The sequence below is a fragment of the Schistocerca serialis genome, chromosome 1 (genome assembly GCF_023864345.2).
Source record: "Schistocerca serialis cubense isolate TAMUIC-IGC-003099 chromosome 1, iqSchSeri2.2, whole genome shotgun sequence".
NCBI lineage: Eukaryota > Metazoa > Arthropoda > Insecta > Orthoptera > Acrididae > Schistocerca > Schistocerca serialis.
In genome coordinates, this window is record NC_064638.1 from 579,001,107 (window position 1) to 579,023,846 (window position 22,740).

The 22,740-nt window shown below is 37.2% G+C and overlaps 1 protein-coding gene across 1 annotated transcript in view; it reads right to left on the minus strand.

Annotated features, from left to right (window-relative positions):
- LOC126416680 (sodium channel protein Nach-like) overlaps positions 1 to 22,740 on the minus strand; it is a 126,200-nt gene that overhangs the window by 65,535 nt on the left and 37,925 nt on the right. The window contains exons 4-6 of the mRNA XM_050084520.1: positions 15,991 to 16,131; positions 15,733 to 15,878; positions 4,326 to 4,521 (exon numbers count right to left, since the gene is read on the minus strand). Of these exons, the coding sequence (XP_049940477.1) occupies positions 4,326 to 4,521; positions 15,733 to 15,878; positions 15,991 to 16,131 (483 nt within the window). The remainder of the gene's footprint in view (positions 1 to 4,325; positions 4,522 to 15,732; positions 15,879 to 15,990; positions 16,132 to 22,740) is intronic.

Consider the following 22,740-nt stretch of genomic DNA (forward strand, 5'->3'; position numbering starts at 1 on the left):
CATCTTATTGGACAAAAACATGCCCCTTTTCTGTCTCAATGTCATCCATTTGGGGAAAGATGTACTCTGTTAACATCTCACAGTAAACGTCCCTGTTTATTGTTTTTTCTACAAAGGTGAAAGGAGCAATCACGCGATCTTCCATCAAACCGCACCAGACATTAACTTTGGGAGAGTCCCACATTGATGCTGAATAACTTTATTGGGATGCTCAGCCACCCCCCCCCCCCCCCCCCCCCCAAATTTTGCAGTTATGATGATTAACTGTTCCACTGATTGGTGGAGCAGACATTGTTGTTGAGTTGCTTTGCACTGCACTGAACACACACTTGGACTGAGCTGAGGGAACAGAGGAATACAACAGTACTGATGCTGTCTCAAGGTCAAGCAGAACTGCCAGCTGCAGGGGAGCCAAACCTGGAGAGTTGATGAATCAAACACCACAAACTAGAACAGTGTGTGTCACTTTTTACAGATCCTAGGACACATTAAAACTAGGGAGTTCTTTTTCAAACACCCTGTATTTCCGAGAATGCTAGTCTTGCAAATTTGGCATGAGAGCTTCTGTGAACTTTGGAAGGTAGGAGACAAAGTACTGGTTGAAGTAGAGCTGTGAGGACAGGTTGAGTCATGCTTGGGTAGTTCAGTCAGTAGAGCACTTGCTACCAAAAGGCAAAGGTCTTGAGTTTGAAACTTGGTCCAGCACACAGTGTTAATCTGCAAGGAAGTTTCACATCAGCGCACACACACACACACACACACACACACACACACACACACACGCACACGCACACGCACGCACACACACACACACACACACACACACACACACACACACACACACACACACACACACTGCTGCAGAGTGTCTGTATCCCTATAATAATATTTTGGGGCATTGTACATAGAATAAGCTCCAAAATGGCAAGTGTGTAATGTCTGGATGTTTCAGTCAGGCAAAGAAGGAAGATGTAATTTAACACGGATGTAATTTCTGTCTCATTATCCAGTTTAAGAACGAAGTACACAACCTACACATCATCCTGGTCCATCCCGATATCACTCCCATTCCCTTCCCATTACAATAGGGGCTGAGCAGAATATAGCTGCATCTGAAGCAAAAGAAGATTGCCTAATGTTGTTAAAGTGTTACAGTGCAGAAACTGAAAGCATGCCATGCATTAACAGGAGGCAGTAAGCATAGGTAAAAATCCTGTGTGCCATGGCTGAAGTAAAATGAATAGTTACAGCAAAAGAAGTAGCAGATAAATGGCAATGAATTTTAAGTGTATGAGTACAAGAAGACCTGCATATTAGTAGTGAGATTTAATGGAGGACAACAAAAATTGAGGTACTGAATAAGGTGTAGAATGAGGAAAATATGTTAGAGAAGAGGAAAAGTGCTAGATTTATTTATTATTCATCTGTAGGTCCACTCAAATAACATTCAGCTGTGAATATTTATACATGGAAAGTTTATTCAGCATAATATTTATGCCCTGAATAAATGTTTGGTAATTTTATCATTTTGCAATACTTGAAAGATTAATTACGATGAAAACAGTGTACATTTAAAATAATTTTAAGATGCACTGAAAGGAATTCTATTAATGAAGTTATACACACTTAAGAGCAGCTGAAATAAAATTTTCTATCTTGTTGAATGCAGCACCCCCTTCCAAATCATGACAGGGGAGGCACACTTGGTGTGGACTCTAGGAGACAATGAAACCACTGAGAAGAAATTCTGATACATGACCTCTTAATTGCCAGCCACTATTCACAGAAACTGGTCAGAGCTCTGGAGCCAAGGTGGGAACCTCTATTTCAGTTTTTCAATAAATGCTCAATACAATTGAGATGAAGTGACCTGAGACCAAACGAGCATCCTTAAATCCATGGTGTGTTTCTCAGATCATTTTTTATGTGATTACAATTCAGTAGTGATAGGATGTGCCTGTATGTGAATAAACAGATGCTGATGATCAGACAGCAAGTCTAGTATCATCTGTCAGTGAGAAGCACTGGTAGACATATAAAAGTTGCTATTAAATCCATGTAAACACCCCTCACAAAAGTACAATAACAGTTCCTGCTTGAATAGCACTTTGCTAGGAAGCTATGCTATGCCACATTTGGCTTTTAATGTACTTAAATTCTGAACTACCATTGCAATATCCTGAAGTCTATTGCAACTAATCAGTCCAGGTGGCTCTTTTCCATGCCTTAGGAGTATGTGTCCTGTGACTTGCAGTGAGCAGTAGCGCACATATTGTGTGGAAGCTTCTTCATCTCACAGCAAGGATGGGGTTCTGATTGGAAATATTATTTGTTGTTGCCTGTCCATAAATTAGTAAAACATTTGCTCTGCTATGGCCTACATATCTCATGATTCAATCTGCAACAATCAGTGGTAACCACAGATACCAAGATTTTACTGTCCTCAGTAGTGGATTATCCTAAATGAAGATACTAACAATACACTCCTGGGCGGCGGGATCTCAGAAGTCCAAAGCCTCTATAACCTTAGAGAGGAGTATTGCATACATTAAATACTCACAAAAAATGCACTAATATCACGTTTCTTGTCCAGTCTACAGTCCACCACTAGTACAACAGCCAGAATGAGATTTGGAAACTTCCACTCACAGGACGTGCTGAACTGTTCTGCTAGTTGTGCTTTCTCTTCAACACAGAACCTTTCTCTACTGCAATTGTTCATGAATGTATAAAAATTTGAAGCTCTTTGCAAATGGAAACACAAATTGTAAACATATCATAGACAATATTATTTTAAGGAGGTGATGATTAACAGTTTTCAAATACTTCTCAAAAACCATGATTTGACATAATACAGATGTGACATGCATCTATCATGCCAAGCCATGAAAAAGAGGTAACGTTATTGGCATCAAAATTTTAAACAATTATTTATTCTGTTGTAAAAAAAAAGAAAAAAAAACACTAGAAAGACAGTGAGGTGAAAAAGTAAAAAAAAAAAAAAAAAAGTAGTTCTCTTGCTGACTTGCAGAGAAGTTTCCATAGCATGAGCCTAAGCTTTTCTTTGAACATGCCACTGTTTTCACTTTGATTAGCATTGGCTATAAATTTCTCCTCATATAAACCATCCATGCAAAAAGTTCTTAGACCGATTTTAATCCTGGCATTCAAGCAACATCAGCACAGTAACTGTAGTGGAATCTGGAACTAACAACTGTATGCAAGAGATGTGAATTAGACCAGTCAGTTGTGAGGAGTCAGTGTTAAGTAGTAGATGTGCAACTTTCTTGTGTCAATATCATTGTATCACAAATTATAATGTAGCAATATGGTTCTATGAACATTCTGTGCATTCCACTCATGTGTGGAAAGACTATGAAGAAGACCTGAAGCATTAAAACCACTATGTTAACTTTTCTGTGTTTTTAATAAGCCTGTCACCAAACATTTTGGAACATTGCTCCAGATGGGAATAACTGAAACATATCCTTCATCAAGGCTTTGATTTTCTATCATGCCAGGAAATAAGTAACATCCTATCCAAGATCCTTCTCACCCCTTCTAAAGTGGTATTCCAAGGCCCACCCAACCTACACATCATCCTGGCCCATCTCGATATCACTCCCATTCCCTTTGCATTACAATAGGGGCTGTATGCCTGTGGAAGACACAGATACAAGAACTTCCCAATTCATCAACCCATCGCATCCTATTCCAGTGCTGTTGCAGGCTTATACTATCCCATTAGTGACAGTGCCATCTGTAAAAGCAGCCATGTGATAAACCAGCTCTGCTGCTATCACTGCACAGTATTTTATGTGTGCAGGAGCACCAACCAGCTGTCCACCAAAGTAAATGGGCACCATCAAACAGTGCCCAAGAACAAAGTTGACCACCCGGTGACATGACATGCTGTTGAGCCTAACATATTTGAGTTCAACGGGTGCCTCACAACCTGTGCCATTTGGATCCCTCTCTCCAGCAACAGCTTTTCTGAACTATGCAGAGGGAAGCTATCCTTGCAACACATCTGTCACTCCCATAATCCTTCTGATCTCAATCTCCACTGGCACAATGTAGATGCACAGGTGTTCAGTGGCACAAGATGCACAGTTGTATGTGACAGGGAGGGGGTGAGGTGGGGGTGGAGGGTTGCATGCCTCTCGACAACTCAAACCTGTTACTACTCAGTGACTGATCTCTTTAGCACTGATCATGAAGATAATATTACATTGATTATAATATACATGAATACCTGTTTAATAATAGTCACTTAAAATGATATTATTTTCCTACCTGCAGTGGAGATAAATAGGATTTTTTACCTGGAGAAAAGCTTCTTTTTGGGGTGCTATTATGAGTCCTCGGGCTGATATATCTGGATAATCCTGAGGGGAATGTACCAATACTTGCACTCCATAAAAAGAAAAGAGAGCTGCATAATAGTCCTCTAGTCGTGGATCCATCAACATTGTTAACCCTGTGAGATATCCAGCTCCATTCACACGAAGGTATGAATTTCTGAAATGGAGGCATACAAAAACATATTGCTTTTTCATTGTTTCATGCACTTGTTTGTTTCTGTTATAAAACTATTATTCAGTTTGTGCTTACTTATCTGAAATGTGATCTATAGTGAATACTAAATGAAATGTCAGTAAAAACATCAACATTTACTTTATCATAGAATTTATTTGTGAACTGCAAAGGGCAGGAACATTACATGGTCCTTAGGTAATTCTCAGGAAGATAGGAAAAGATAAAGAAAGGCAATAAGGAAGTACAATATCATGTGCTAAATTAAACAAAACTATTCACAAATGTCTTTGAGAGGATGTAAGGCGACCTAGTGCACATAAACTTGAACAGTGAATAGAAAAATGTAATACAGCAAATCTGAAAGGACTCCTGAAAATAAAATATAATAAGACTAAAATAATGCACAGAACACCTTTTACATGTTAACTATGAAGTCATAGACCTGATGAAGAGTTTTTGTATTTAGACCAGTAGAAGTCATTGCCTGGATAAACAACTGTGAAGTAAACAGGAGAGTAAAAATGATCAGGTGTGCTTCTGGTACACTAACTAAGGTAAAAAGGTGTTGGGAAAGATGGAGAGTTACTCAACAAACAGTGGATAAATGGGTGTCAGGAATTACAAAGAGTGACAGCAAACAGACAAATGGATTATGGAACAGACTGCAGAGAAGATTTAATTATGGAGATAAAATGGGATGGACTGAGCTGCAGATACAAGACATAACATTTGACCCATGATGTAATGATTTTGTGGTGTGTGTCTTCACATGTGGACTGAGATAGACAATTCTTATTTCACTTCTGTATTATTTTTTGGCATCTAAGTTGTGGTGACATACAGATCTGTAGCTCAGCCCAAGGTCTAGATTACATTAGAAGGTGACAGTATGATTGTGAATTCGTAAAGTCAGTGGATGTGCATATGAAGCCTTTATGAAATTGTAGTTGTGTCATGCTTATCTGTACTGTAACTTGAAGTCTTAGTTATCTTGGACGATGGTGGTATGACTGTGAGCAAGCAAAGTCAAAAATGTGATGTCATGAGAACAACTATAATTTTTTTACTGCATATATTTTATGTATACTAGACTTTCATGAATAGCTATGTCAGCCCCATGAAATCATAGGGCAAAGGAGATAGGTGGTATTGGTAGGTACCATTTTATCTTGAAAAGAAAATGAAGGGAAGTGGAACAAGTATCCAGGTAAATGGGTAGTGGATGAATCAAGGAAGTTCTACATCTACATCTATGCCTACGTAGGTACTTTGCAAGCCACTGAAGGGTGCATCGCAGAGGGTACCCTGTACCACTACTTGTCATTTCCCCTCCTGTTCCACTTGTAAATAGAGCCGTATGAGCCCTAATTTCTCGTATCTTATCTTTGCCGTACTTAAGTGTGATGTACGTTGGTAGCAGTAGGAGCATTCAGCAGTCAGGTTCAAATTGTAGTTGTCTAAATTTTCTCAGTTGTGTTTCTTGAAAAGAATGTCGCCTTCTCACTTGAGTTCCCAAAGCATCTCCATTGTTTGAAGTTACCGGTAACAAATCTAGCAGCCTGCCTCTGAATTGGTTTGATGTCTTTCCTCAATCTTACCTGGTACAGATCCCAAACACTCAAGCAGTACTCTTGAATACATCACATCAGCATCCTATATGTGGTCTCCATTACAGGTGAACCACTCTTCCCTAAAATTATCCCAATAAAGCAAAGTCAACCATTTGCTTTCTGTAACACAGTTCTCACATGCTCATTCCACCTCATATTGCTTTGCAACATTACATCCAGATATTTAATCAACTTGACTGTGTCAAGGAGGCCACTAGTGACACTGTATCTGAACATTATGGGTTTGTTGTTCCTACTCATCCACACTAACTTTTGTGTTTCCACATTTAGCGCTCGCTGCCATTCATCACACCAACTAGAAGTTTTGTCTAAGTTGTCTTGTATCTTCCTATAGTCACTTAACTTCAACGCCTTGCTGTACATCATGGCATCATCAACAAACAACTGCAGATTGCTGCCCACCCTGCCTGCCAAATCATTTATGTATATAGAGATCAACAGTGGTCCTTTCTTATGTCCTTGTTCTTCGCTAGATTTCTAAAGATAAGGAAGGCTGAGGCAACAACCTTCTGGGGAGTAGGTATATGACATAGAACAAATTTATGAGAAACATCATTGTTTCCAGAAGATTGTAATGCATGAAAAACTCTAGAGGAGGCCCTTATCAGCAAGTAAATGTTAAATGACTGATGATAATGATGAAAATGTTATCTGTTGTCCAGAATGTTTTTGTTTACTATGTTAACTTCTTTGCTTGTTTAATTTCAATGTGGAGACTTATATGTCATTTGGCTACACTACCTTCTTAGTTTATAACAGTGAAATCTGAGAAAAGTTAAAAAATTTCCTCTAGCAGAATATCACATGACAATAAGTAAGAAACTGAAAACTCTTGCAAGATTTAAACTAGCCTCAAATTGATTGATATTAACTGCGAAAAGAAAAGAAAAGATAGAAATGCTGCACCAATATGTCACATGAGGATTAGTAAGCATACGTGTGCTGGGATTACATACCTGAAGAATTAAATTCTAAACAGCATTAAATGATATAAATCTCAATGACAGGTTGATCTGAGATATAAAGGTCGTACAATCTGCATCAAATGTGTACTTGATGGATTTAAACTAGGAACTATACTTTTTATTTATTATGTTATTTATTTATTTATTTACTATCCATCTTTAAGCATTATAAATGCTATCAATGTCATATTTTGTATAAATACAAACTTACAAATACCATTACATAAATAACATATGTGGTGAATAAGATACAAAGTTGTCCATCTCACACCATGTGAAGTATTTAATGGATTTACGTATGTAAGTTTAATTGAAATTAAACTATATTAGCACTTAAGGTCACATATAGGGCAAATTTTATAAAAAGCTTTTTGTCTAAGACATTTGTGTGTGGTGTTTTCAAACATTCTCAGTGACATTGTGTGCCAGTACTGGCAACAAGTGAAATAGTTTTTGCGTCATGTATTTTTAGTTTCCTTAAGTCAGTCTGCTGTTTTACACATGTGATATGTTCATGAACAGGTTGTTGCAGTTTGTGAGTGTGTTGGTTTTATTTTGTATGTATTGTACCAGTATAAACAGAGACCTAACTGTTAGTATTTTTAATGTTTTGAAATTTAGTCTACAAGAATCATTATTTCTGACACCACAGATGCATCTGATTTCCTTCTTTGACAGTTTTTTATGTTCCAGGGTTTTTTTGTCCCCCATAACAAAATAGCCAATGGAAAAAGGCACAGTATCCATTGAATAATAACTTATCACTATCACAAGACTTAGGCTTACCTAACAAATATCTAACATGTGCTAGCTTAATATAGATGTAAGTGGTGCAACTCTTCTTCATTAATTTCAAGTCAAGCTGCATCCCAAGAAGTTTACCTGAAGCACAGTTTTTGTCATCATATTTAATGCATAAGATAAAGAGAATATTTACAGTTTGTTCATGATTAATACACAATTCATTTATTTGGAAGAACTTACTGGCTGCTCTGAGATGATCCCTATTTTTCTGCTGTAATACTCCCAAATCTTTCCTATTAGTAACAAAAGTGATATCATACCTGTAATGTCTGGATTTTCACAACATAATGCTGGGCCAGTCTTCTACGTGTATAATGAAGAGTAAAGGTCTGAACACAAAACCCTGTTGTACACCCCTCACATCACCCAAGGCATTTGACCTCATATTGTTGAACTACACAATTATTTTTCTATAACTCTGATCAGAGATAGTTCTGAGCATTTAAAGCCATAGGAGTAGAGTTTTTCTAGCAGAAACCAATGGCTCACAGAGTCAAATCCCTTGCTGAAATCCAAAAGGTTAACATTAACAGATAATCTTGATTCAAATGATCATAGTACAAATGAAACAATGCTTTCCACTGCTTTTGCTGTTGACAATCTGGACCAGATGTTGACCATTTTCGAGCTATAAGCAGTATTCCACTGCTTTCAAAAGTATGGATATAAGAAAGTTTGGGCAATTGTTACTAGGATAAGACTTGCCAACATTTTTTTATGCAGAAGAGTAATGATAATCATATTTAAGGATGAAGGGAAACAGCTACTGACAAACATCTGGTTTGTAAGACAACATAGCAGATGTACTACCACATCGACAGTTAAAAAAACTGACTTAATAGTACAATAATTTCTCATTAAAAGTGAGATGCTACTGAAACATTGATATGTATTTATTATTACATCATGAAAGACTATCATAATATACAAAAGATCATAAAATACCCGAAAGCACAATTTCCATCAAGGAGGAGAAGCCTATAAAAGCACCCCAAAGTACAGCTCTTGGTTTGTGGTTGCAATATAATCTAAAATGAGATATAAATATGAATATAGCAAGTTAAGTCAACAGTCTTATGCCTGAAGATTTCTGCAGTCCTGTAGTAGTGAGAAGTCATTGTTTATGATCTTCACATTCAGTCCTATCTAAGTTATGGAATTATTTTCTTGATGAACTCTCAGACTTCAAAGAGTATGTTTACAATTCAACAGCATCTATTAGCTGCAGCTTTGTAAGTGCTTGGCACATAAAGACATTCCCAGAAATATTAATAAATGCCTTTTCTGAAGACTATCTAGAACAGATACTTAGGAAGCCCACTCATGATGGAAATATATTAGACCTATTGGCAATAAGTAGACCTGACATCTTTGAGGATGTACATTTTGAAACTGGTATCAGTCACCATGAGTCAGTTGTTGAAACAATGATTACTTAAGAACACAGGTCAGATAAAACAAGTAAATAGGTTCATATCTTCAGTAAGCTGGATAAAGAGGCTCTAGTGTCACATCTCAGAGAGAAACTCCAAATATTTACATCTGGGCAGGAGCATCTAGAACTGTGGCTCATATGTAGATATATTTAGTTTTACAGTGTAGATATATTTATAGTAGAAAAGTTATAATGGAAGGGATCTTCCATGGTAAACTGACTGTGTAAAGAAATGTCCAAAGAAATAATGAATATCGTATAGCAGGTGTAAAATAAAGCAAAAGGCTACAGAAGATAGATGCTATGTGGAACACATTTGGCTGCCAAGAAGGCAATATGTGAATCCTGCCATAGTGCATTTTTATTGACAGATCTCTCACTAAACCTCAAGAAATCCTGATCATTAGCAAAGACTGTTAGTGGCACCAAAGTTGGTGTCCAGATACTCATGGGTGACACAGAGTAGCAAAACAAAAACAAAAATACTGAACTCAATTTCCAAATGTTCCTTTGTTAATGAAGATACAGAAGTACTATCCTTTGATGCTGTAGAACTGTATATAAATATACGAGGGCGGTTCAGAAAGTAACCTCCGATTGGTCACAGTGCGGGTTGTGGGGGGAGTAGCGACGCCATCTGTGCGTTCACGCACTCAACAGGTCAGTCGGCATCAAGCCGTGGTCAAGTGAACGTCATACCTGCGCTAGTTTAGTTTTTGTGGCAGTTTGAAATGTGTGCTGCAATAGAAAACCCCGCCAAATGTGAAGTGCGTGCTGTCATAAGGTTTTTTACAGCCAAAGGATATTCTGCAGCAGCTATTCATCGTGAGCTTTGTGCCGTGTACGGACCAAGAGTTATGAGTGAAGGAGTTGTCCGTGAATGGGTACGTTTATTTAAAAGTGGACGAGAAAACGTTCATGATGAAGAGAGGAGTGGTAGACCATCATTGGTGACTGACGAACTTGTTCAGACAGTTGATGCAAAAGTTCGTGAAAATCAACGTTTCTCAATGTCGGAGTTGTCTACTGGCTTTCCACAGATTTCTAAGACTCTCTTGTACGAGATAGTGACAGCAAGATTGGGTTACCGTAAGTTCTGTGCATGATGGGTGCCCAAAATTCTTACCGACCACCACAAAACTCAAAGAATGGCCTCTGCATTAGACTTTCTGTCACGTTATGAGGACGAAGGAGAACCATTGTTAAACAGAATCGTGACTGGTGACAAAACCTGGATTAAGTACGTGAACCCTGAGACAAAAGAACAATCAAAGATGTGGGCACATTCAAATTCGCCTACCAAACCAAGAAAAGCCTCGCAAGATTTTTCTGCCAGAAAACTGATGGCAACGGTGTTTTGGGATGCCAAAGGGGTGTTGTTGGTTGAATTCATGGAACATGGTATGACCATTAATCAAGATGTGTACTGTGAAACAATAAAAAAGTTACGACGGGCTATACAGAACAAACGCCATGGTATGCTGACTTCCGGTATCGTTTTTTTGCACGATAACGCCCGTCCTCACTCTGCTCGCAGAACAACGGCCCTTCTTGAGTCCTTCAAGTGGGACGTTATCAACCATCCACCTTACAGCCCAGACCTGGCGCCAAGTGATTATCACCTCTTCATGCATTCGAAGAAATGGCTCGGGTCACAGCGGTTTGATGACGACGAAGAGCTCAAAGATGCGGTCACAGGCTGGCTCCAGGCACAAGCGGGTGATTTTTATGCAGAAGGAATTTCAAAGCTTGTGAAGAGATACGATAAGTGCCTCAATCACTATGGAGACTACGTAGAAAAATAGTGCAAAGATGTAGTTGTAAGATGTATATATTAAAATATTTTTATTTAACTTGGTGTATTTTTTTAAATCAACCGGAGGTTACTTTCTGAACGGCCCTCGTATTTATGTCAGGGGTGCTCTGAAATAGTAAAAATCCCTCAAATTAAACAAGGCACCAGGGCTCAATAAGATCCCTGTCAGATTCTACAGAGAATTTGTGTCTGAGTTAACCACAACATACTGTAGATCTCTTGAATAAAAAGTTGCACCCATTCATTAGGGGAGGGCACAGGCTACACCTGTCTCCAAGAAGGTTGCAGAGGTGATACATAAAACTACTGCTCAATGTCATTGAAGTCCATGTACTGTAGAATTATAGAACACATTCTGAGAACAAACACAATGAAGTATCTTCAGCAAAATGACTTTATCCATGCTACCAATGACTTTCTCCATGCTACCAACCCTGGATCCTGAAAACATCAGTCATGCAAAATCCAATTTGCACTCTTCTCATATGGCATCCTGTAAGTTATGGATCTAGACAATCTGGTAGACGCAGTATTTCTTGACTTCAAGAAAGTATATGACTGGGTACCAAGCTAATCCCTATTATTGAAAGTATGATCATATAGGGCATCCAATGACATTTGTGATGGGACTTAGAATTTCTTGGTAAAGAAAGGATGTACATTTTGAAACACAGATGAATGAAGAGTCATTGACAGAACTAGAAACAACTTCAGAACTACCACTAAGAAGTGTAGTGGAACCCTTCATTTTGTATTAATGACCAAGCAGACAACATTAACCATAAGATCAGATTTTTACCTATGATGAGGTACTATATGAAAAAAGCTTCATAAATACCCAGTCCGATTTTGGTGAGATTTCAAAGTAGAGCAAATACTGCCAACTTTTTTTAAATGTTCATAAATATTAAACTGTGCACTTCACAAAAGGAAAAAAAAAACATACTGTTTTATGACAGTATCAGTGAGTCATAGGTGGAATCAGCCAACTCGTACAAATATCTGGATGTAACAGTTTGTAGGGACATGAAATGGAGTGACCACGTAGGTTCAGTTGTAGATGAAGCAGATGGCAGGCTTAGATTTATTGGCTGGATACTGAGAAAGTGCAGAAAAGGAGAGGAGCAGAGAGGAGAAAACACTGGTGGTTACAATGGCAGAGGATGGCACACAAAGATGGTAGAAGACGAGAACAGGGAGGAGATGATACTACAGAGGGGGCAGAAACTGTTAGGTGGAGGGTATGGGCAAGGTACGTTATTGTTGTTTGAGAACAGGATGATTTCAGAAGTGGAGGATGTGTTGTATGGCTTCAATCTATGGTAACCTACTGTACCCACACCATCCACCTTAAGGTTTCTGCCCTCCTCTGTCCTATCACCTCCTTCCAGTTCATGTCCCTCACCATCATTGTGTTCCACTCTCTCTCAATGCATCCACCATTCTTTTCTCCTCTCTGCTCCTCTCCTTTCCTGCTTCCTATTCCTTCTCCCCCTCCTCCACCACAAACTTGCAATGCTGCATATTGCAGCCTTATTCTGGCACCTGACAGTCCCTGCATGTTCCACCAGACAGCACTCTTCTCTTCTCTCCTCCCCCCCCCCCCCACCTCCCCACACTCACACCTGTACACTGTGACCCCTCCCCCTTCCACATCCCACTCCAATTGCTATTTTCATTCAAGGTAATAGTTTGTAATCCTACCCTCCCACACATCATCATTAAATTCATCTTAGTCTCTTTATTATTTTCAAAAGCTTTGAGAGACATAAGATATACAAAAGAAAAACTTTTTACTTATCTTCATTTTCTCTTCTTATTTCCTACAGTTCTCATGTCTAGGGGTACATTCTTGAAGATGTAATTTTTTTATAATGTTGTGGGTTCCAGAAGACTAAATAATTGATGAAGTACTATGTGTTGCTGTGATTTTATTTTATTTTATCCCATTCTTCTATTTCAAACTGACTTCACAATCTCCTTTTTTATAAAACCACAAAATTAAAAACACATGCGTTTCCATCAGAGGCTTGCCCACTACTACTAACAATCTTCAGTACTCACAATATTCCAAAGAGTTTACAAAGCAAAAGAATTTACACACTTTCATGATAAAAGAAGAATATTTACCTAGTTATATCATTATTTTATAAATTAGTCCAGTAATAAATTTAATAATTAGTGTTAGATTGTGCAATTAATAATATGAATTTTAAGTCTTTCAGATATTTCATAGTTTCAAATACTTCTGAAAGGAAAATAATTTTAACCGTACATACAGAGGGTAACAAATTTATTTCTTTTTATATATTTCAGTCAGAAATATAATTCATTGTATACAAAATTGTATGAAATTCTTTTAGTGAGGCAGCTGAGATAATTTTAACCTATATAAGATCTAAAGTACTTTTTGGTATCACATATTTCTATAAAGAAAAAAATGCAATTCTAGAGGAGTGTGTCCCATTACAAGTTGCATTCTGGGCCGAGTGGTTGGTGATAGCAGTCAGGTATGCATGAGGTGTGCTGCTTGTGTGGATGTATGAGTGTTTTCCTTTCTTTCATGAAGAGGGCTTCGGCTAAAAGCTCAGTGTGTAACAGTCCTTTTGTTGTATCTGTCTGCAACACAATGTGTCATCTTTACAGTGAGTAGCAATGTGTCCTATCCATAATTGTTAAAAAAAAAACAGGCAAAATGCACTATTAAAACAGGGTGGCAGTAAATAATGTCCTATTAGTTAATCTTACACAATTGCAATCCATATGTTTATTGAGAATCATTGGTAGTGGTCTTAGATGAGTGTGGTATCTAAAAGCTTGGCACCAAGATACTGCACTGGATAATCCATTGACAGAATTAGACTCCAGTTCAAAATAATAATGCCCCATTGCTTGCAAAAACTGATTGTAGCAGGTGGGCAATTGCTGCTCCACCAATACCTTCCACACTGAATTCTCAGTAGTGTGGATTTCACATGTAACTTGACAAGTGCTTAATGATGGATTTTCTTCCACACAATCCAATACGATCTCCTCAAATTCTTCTATGTGAACAATTCTTTGTCTCTGAGGTGTGAATCACCTATTTAATGTAAGTTTCTGTCTGTGATAAAATATTTCTTCGAATTTGGGTGATTCCTATGTGAATTTTTTTTGTCCTTTCATTCATATTTATGGACACTACATCATGCTGCAACCATCCTATAAATGTGCACCAGCAAGTAATTCTCCACATTTCATAACCAGTCACAAACTGTAAAAAGTGGTTAACTGATGACACATAACAGAGGATGCTGATTTGTTTGTTAACGTAGCACCACCAATGCTAAAGTGCCAGTAAATTGTTCCTTATGAATCATAAGCAGCTTACTAACATGTACATCACCATTTTCTTATTCAAGACTACCTGAAGTATTCATTTTCAACCATTTATACCTCACCTCATATGCTCATCTGCATAATTTTGATCCTATAAGTTTGCATGTGAAAGTTTGTAACTACCTGCAAGTTTTGTTTTCATTTATTAAATATTGTTGTTTCAAGTAAAGTAGCTTCTATGAATAACAACTTAGTTGATATCATACACAGTCCTTATAAGTCACTTTTTCCTTACTTAATTTTATTAAAGTTAAATTACCAGCTACAAGATGCACACTTTATGCTATAAGTTGCAAGCACACAAAAACTAAAATCAACATGAAGATAATTATCACTAGAAAATTAGATTCTGTCATTTACGTTTGAACAATTATATATTTTACCTCATTACATGGCTATTCTCTCATCTGACAGGTAATGTCCAATTTTTTAGTGATAATTAACATTTATTTCCCAATATGACAAAAGTCTACATAAATGTTTCTGTATCTGCGTATCCGTTTGAACTTAACTTCAATAAAAAAGAACACATAAGCTTCTTAAATATCAATACTGATAATCTTAACCTGCTTCTGTAGCTGTGGGCAGTCACACATGACTCTACAATGGTGCTCAATTCAGAGATGGCTGGTCTGAGTCCTGAAGGTGGAAGAAATTTTCATCACCAGCATTTGGGCAGCAAGAGGAGGAGGGTGGCAGTGTAAAGTTCAAAATATCAAAACCATTCCACTCTGTTTCTTGGAGTGAGAGCTTGTGGTACTGTTGACAATCCTTCCACTGGACAGGGTCATTAAATTCAGGAGCCACCTTGGGATTATTGATGAGTAGTAGGTTATGTGTCAGCACCAGGTTTCATTCTCTTCTTCCTGTCTTCATCATAGAACACAAATCTTACACCAAACTACACCTCCATTACAGTGTCCTATCACCAAAAGATACACACAAGAGACAGTGCAAGAAAGGGGGATACTGTGTGTAGAGGAAGGAAACCCTTTCTGGTTAGGTAGCTGAAACTAACCTTCAGTGTGTTCCAGACAGCAAAACCATATGATTCTTCATTTCTTTTTACAGGTGCATCATTTTTCTTACTACTGAAGTTAATTTGATTTCAGTAACCTTGTACCTCAATGCCTACAACACATAAAACACAGACAGTGGACTTACGTATCAGTATCCATTTCTGGAGGGTAATAGTTAAAAGAACAGCAGAATCCAGAATCAGACTTTTGCATTGTGAATAATTGATTACATGGAGTTATTTCTCCTCTCCATTTGCACTTCACCATGAGAGATGAGCATGGTTGTGTAAGCTGTAAAATTATAAAAAGAAGACATAAAAAAGTTATTTTACTGTATTTTACACTAGCATAGCTAGAATAATTCCATTAAACATGTCAACCATGAGAATAATTAGCAGCATACTTTCAACATCAGTGTCTCCATAGTAAGGCTGTATTCTTGTAATGTCTGTTCTAGTTCACTTATATTGTGTTGAAATTGATTTACTTTCTCTGGTTGGATAATTTCAGCCAGTTGTTGAACAAATCCATAATACTCATCTTCCTCTAGTTTGTCCTGAATACCTCTGGAATAGGAAGTAATTGTAAATGAAAAGAGAAATTTTTATTCATCACTCAATAGCAGCATGCATCACTTCACTTAATTATTTCTGTTATTACATTTTTTGGAAGTGAGATACATGCAGACCATGTTTGGCCACTTAAGCACTATAAAATAGTAGAATACTGTGAAGAACAAGCACTTTTCCTGTACTGAATTTCAAGTATTTAATTTACTGACACTGCTTTTGTAATATTGTCTCTTACAACTTAAAGTATAATGATAGTGACCACATTATTTGGTAACATTATAAAACCGGTTTCAAAAATTGAACCATTTTCATAGAATATACAGCAAAGTTGAGCAGACCATGTAAACTGTCTGTAGATTACACCAACTATAATTTGTAGGTGTATCTCAGAACATGATCCACTACTTTTTACATACCATTACGCACAGTCAAATAATGATCATGTGGCTGCAAATAATGCATGACATGGGTTAGAAGTCAGAAAGAGGGATGTATTAAGCTATTCAGGGCTTCCTTAGAAACACAAACTGAGACTTTGTTCATGAATACAGTGTAGGTAAAGAAACTACTGAAACTTTCTTTCATAATTTATCTGAAACATGTATTGACTTGTGGTACTCTTGCTCACCACTGAAAAGATACAGTACTAAACCAGACAGAAACGTTAAAACACTTAAATGGTACACTGATGATCTTGCTTGTGTGAGGTAAAAGATACTTTAACTGTACAAAATAAAAATGTATAAAAATAATTCCAACTGTAATACAGAACAGTATGAGATGTCTTACAAAGCTTGCCTAAAAAAAGTTATTAAGCCAAACTTCAACTTGCTAGACAAGTTGCTTATGAAAATGACATAGAAAGAGCCCAGAATAAATGCAAGGCTGTCTGTGATATTATAACAGAAGAATAGTATAATAGAAAGTGTAATTAGACAGAATAGTAATTTTTATAGAACATGCAATACTTTGAACGTTGCCCTGCATGAGATTAGGAAGGGTAGATCCACTAACACAGCAGTAGCTGAATTTGTAGTGCACAGTTTGTAAATGATCCACCCAAAATAGTAGGTGGAAATGCTGTCATGTAAGCAGATGAAACTTCATGTATGTAAAAGCAGGATGCCATCTACACAACAGTTTGCCAAATTATATGAAGATAACAGGTAACATACCTGTTTCAACAGAGACTTGGCAGAAACAAGTTTCTCTAAATATGGAAAATGAATACAATTATTTCAGAAGAAATAATCTTTTTATAAATGTAAACAAAACCACATACATGAAAATTCATGGAAACAAAATATCTAAACAGTATTACTATCAGGCCTGGAGACTTGGCTCTAAAAGAGACAGAAACCTATGAATTCCTGTGCATTGCAGTGGACAGGTACTTGACACAGGGCAAAAACACATAACTAATATCTGTTGCAAAGAGAATTCAAGTAAATTTCTAATGAAAAAATATGAAGGACAACAGACACACTAGCACTGCTAACAACATACAATAGGTTAGTTCACTCACAAATTTCATATGATATCCTGGTCTGGAGAAATTCTACAAATGTGCACATACAAAGAGTACTAAAGCTACAAAGTTATATCCTAGAGATTTCTGCAGAAATAAATTCAGGGAACTAAATATATCATGAGTAGCATCACTATACATACATGAATCAATTATTTGTGTAAAAAGTAACCATCTGCAATGCTAAATAGAGATATCCATAACTACAACACAACAAATAAAAATAATTGTTATATCAAAGCAAATCAGCTCACATTAACTGACAAAGACTATGTAAAAGCAGGATGCCATCTACACAACAGTTCGCCAAATTATATGAAGATAACAGGTAACATACCTGTTTACAAAAATAAACTAAAATGTCACTTGATTAAAACTTGTCCCTACTGTGCTGAAAATATCTTGAAGCTAAAAATTAATGTAATGTTTCATATGTAACTGTGCAAATATGTAAAAATTTTCAGAAAACATAAATTGATTAATCTTTGATAATTATGTATGTATATCATTTTCTTAGTTGTTTGTATTTTGGAGGCTATTTTTGAAGAAATCTGCCATTTTACAGCTATATGCATGTAGCTGTGTAATTTTGAAACTTGTTATTTTTCAAACATCGTGTAAATATGATGTAACCAATACCATTGTACAGAATGGTCCATGGACATAAAAAAATAAATAAATAAATTCACTTCTACAGAAATCCAAGACTTTCTGTTTGAGTCAGAACAGCTCAATAAATTCTGTACTATCGCAGAAAATGAATTAAGATGAAAAATTAATTAGTCAAATATTTCAGCATCTGATCTACTCACTAATCAGCTTCCTACATGGCATAAATTCCATGGGGATTATTCATCTCACAATGTACAGAATTTCAGAACATAAGTCTCATGTGTAGAAGACATGTCAAGGCTACAGTTCACTTACCTGAAATTTAGTCACACTTGTAATATTACTTGGTGAAGAATTTACTTATTTTAAATTTGTCAAACTTAACAATATTACTCATTGAGGAATTTATACAGGATTATTTCTGATGGTATTTCATAATTTGCATCCACTACAGCTAGCAAATTACATTTTAGGGCTCCAGTCAAAGTATCACTTTGTCTTTCATGAAATCTTCCAATGAGTAGTAGCATCTTTCAATTAGAAAACATGTAACTTGCTTTTTAAAATATTCATCTTCTTATTCATTATGTTATATCCTTTTATGTTGTTGTGAATTGCTGTTGTGTATGCTGAGGAATCTGAGCATATAATTTTAAGCAATGTGAGGTGAGCATAAAGGTTTCTTTATGTCTTGTGTTGTATGAGTGTTAAAAATGTATTTTTTTAGTAGGTCAGCTCTGCTGTGTAGTAAAAGAATCACCCTAAATATGTATATCAACCTTTAAATAATGTTCAACATGGTGTCCTCGGCTGTGCAGGTGTACATGTTATGAATGATTCTTTTTGCAACTTAAAAATTTGTACATTTTCCGAGTTTCCCTAAAAAATATGCCATATCTGATGAAAGATTCATAGTAGCTATAGTATGTTATTTTTCTTGTTTCAGTATGAGTGGCACTGGCTAAAATTTCCATTGTAAATTGCAAAACTGTTTCATTTATTTGCTAGGTATTCTACATGTGAATTCTAACTCAAATTTCTGTCTAAGTTTGTTCCTAGGAATCTGACCGAGTCAAGTTCTTCCATTTCTTTTTTTTTATTATTCTGAGTAATACAGATTTCTTCAGTTTTTGAATGTATGGTTTTAAAACTCATCATGTGGTTTTTTTTAAAATGTTTAGCCTTAAGTATTTTGACTGAACCATGTTTCCAAGTTCCTTAACATGACACTCTGTGGTATATTGTCAGAATTTTCATTTTCAATTAGGACAGAAGCATCATCTGCAAACAAGGTTAGGTGAATATTTGTATGGAGATGCAAGTCATTTACAAAGAACTGGAATAAAATTGATCCAGGGATTGAGCCTTGAGGAATCCCTTGTAAAAACAGTTTTCTGCTCTGAGAAATAATCTGCTCCACTTGAAGTAATTATTACTCTTTGCATCCTAGCTATGCGATCTGATCCAAGCTATTTCAAAGCAATATCCCTTATTACATACCTGTTGAGTTTGAAAAGCAACAGGACATGGTTTACAGAGCCAAATACATTTGTAAGATAACAGAATATTCCTGCAAATTTAACTTTCTTGTTTAATGATGAAGTAATTTTTTTAGTAGGCTCATTTATAATATCTGTTGTGTTTTTACCTAGTTGGTAGGCTGATTGGTTATTTGAAATGATATCATACTGTGTGATGAAGCTCTTTATCTGTAAAGAAGCATTTTTTTCCAAATACCCACAGATATAGTAAATGCTATTTCAGGATTTTAAAACATGGGAAGTATAGTCTGCTACTGCCTATCTAACTACACAATAAAGAGGACAATACATCTTATTTGCAAACTGTTTTTATTACAAATAAATGTTTAGAATCTGGAATTTTCTACGTGTAACTCAAATTTCAAAAGTTATATCTGCATAAAAAAGGGGGGAATGTATGTCCCTAAGAACTACAGTACAGTGTCTATTGTTATAAGCTTTTCAAAAATATCTGAAGCAAATTTTTCACATACACCTTACTAACTACTTTGAAAAATATGACCCTTTTTAATAGACAGCATGATTTTCAAGAAGGAAAAATTACCACTTCTGCAGTCCTTGAAATTATTAATTAGACATTAACTGCATCAGAAAATAAGAGCACAGTCTCTCTTGAGTTCTTCAATTTCAGTAAGGTATCTTTCAGTACTGTCTTTCACATCTTACTAGCCAAACTATAATATTACAGTATAAATAACACAGCATAAGAAATCATTAAATCTTATCTAAATAACAGGAGACAGTTTGTGTCTGTTCAAAATAGGCTTTCTTCCTTGAAGAAAGTCACATCTGGTGTGCATCGTGGTGCTGTCTCTGAGCCATTCTCCTTCACTGTTACAATTAATGGTTTGCCACATTAGGTTGACCTTCATTCGGTTATCTGCTATGCGGACAATACAAATTTAATCACTATTGATTGAGTTATGTCAGGGTCACACCAGAGATCAGATGATGCCCTCTCCTACACACTAAATTGGTTCTCATCTAAGAAACTATTGCATAAATACTAACAAAGAGATAGAGGGGCTGGCCAGTACTTACCTCAGCCCAGTACAGCTGATAGATACATAAAAAAACAGAACCGAAAATTTACATTCCTAGCTTTCGGAACAAATGTTCCTTCATCAGGGAGGAGAGAGGGGAAAGAAAGGAAAGAAGAGAAAGTGGATTCAGTTACTCACAACCAAGGTTATGAAGCAACAGGGAAAGAAAAACAGGGAGGGTAGCAAGGATGGAGGCATTGGTGTCAGAGGGAAGCCAAAGATATTCTACTGTAAGTACTGTGCCAGCTTCAAACCAGAGAGGATGCATACAGAAGTAAAGAGGTATACTGTATAAAGATAAACACAACTATGTAGGATGTAAAGATGCGTTAATGGATAAAGAGGAAAGAGAAAGAGGAGAAGACTGAAGAGTAAATGGGAGTGAGGTTGTTTAACATAGGCTCAGTCCAGGGGGATGGCGGGATGAAAGGATGTGTTGGATTGCAAGTTCCCATCTCCGCAGTTCAGAGGGACTGGTATTGGGTGGGAGAAGCCAAATGGCGCATATGGTGTAGCAGGTTCCTAGGTCCCTAAAATTATGCTGGAGGGCATGCTCTGCTACTGGGTATTGTACATCTCCTGGGCGGACAGTTCGTCTGTGTCCGTCCATGCGCTCAGCCAGTTTAGTTGTTGTCATACCGATGTAAACGGCTGTGCAGTTCAGGCATGTCAGCTGATAAATGACATGTGTAGTTTCACACGTGGCCCTGCCTTGAATTGTGTATCTTTTACCAGTAGCGGGGCTGGAGTAGGTTGTTGTGGGGGAATGTACGGGGCAGGTTTTGCAACGGGATCGGTTACAGGGGTAGAAACCGCTGGGTAGAGAAGGTAGTCTGGGAATATTGTAGGGTTTAACAAGGATGTTACGGAGGTTAGGGGGGTGACGAAAGGCAACTCTGGGTGGTGTGGGGAGAATTTTGTCAAGGGATGATCTCATTTCAGGGGTTGACTTGAGAAAGTCATATCCCTGGTGGAGTAATTTGTTGATGTATTCGAGCCCAGGATAATATTGGGTGACAAGGGTTATGCTTCTGTGTGGTCTGGGGGTAGGAACATTGTTGTTGGACGGGGAGGAATGTATTGCTCAGGAGATCCGTTTGTGGACAACGTCTGCAGGATAGTTGCCAGAGAGGAAAGAACTAGTCAGGTTATTGGTGTAATTGTTGAGGGATTCATCACTGGAGCAGATACGTTTGCCACGAATACCTAGGCTGTAGTGAAGGGAACATTTGATGTGGAATGGATGGTAGCTATCAAAGTGAAGGTACTGTTGTTTGTTTGTGGGTTTGATATGGACAGAGGTGTGGATGTGAGCTTCAACAAGATGAAGGTCAACATCCAGGAAGGTGGCTTGGGTTTTGGAGAAGGACCAGGTGAAATTCAGATTCGAAAAGGAGTTGAGGTTATGGTGGAAATTAAGGATTGTTTCTTCACCAGTCCAGACCACAAAGATGTCATCTATAAACCTATACCAGGCCAGGGGAAGCAGCTGTTTGGTCTTCAGGAAAGCGTCCTCCATGCGGCCCATGTAGAGGTTAGCATAGGACGGAGCCATCCTGGTTCCCATGGCCATTCCCCTGATTTGTTTGTAGGTCTGGCCTTCAAAAGTGTAGTAATTATGGGTTAGGATGAAGTTGGTAAGTGTGATAAGGAACAAGGTTTTTGGAAGATCTTCGGGTGGGCATTGGGAGAGGTAGTTCTCAAGGGCAGAGAGACCAGGGGTATGTGGGATGTTTGTGTAAAGGGATGTAACATCTATGGTGACAAGAAAGGTTTCAGGTGGGAGAGGAGTGGGAATGGATTTGAGGCGTTCTAGGAAGTGGTTTGTGTCTTTGATGTAGGATGGGAGTGTGCGGG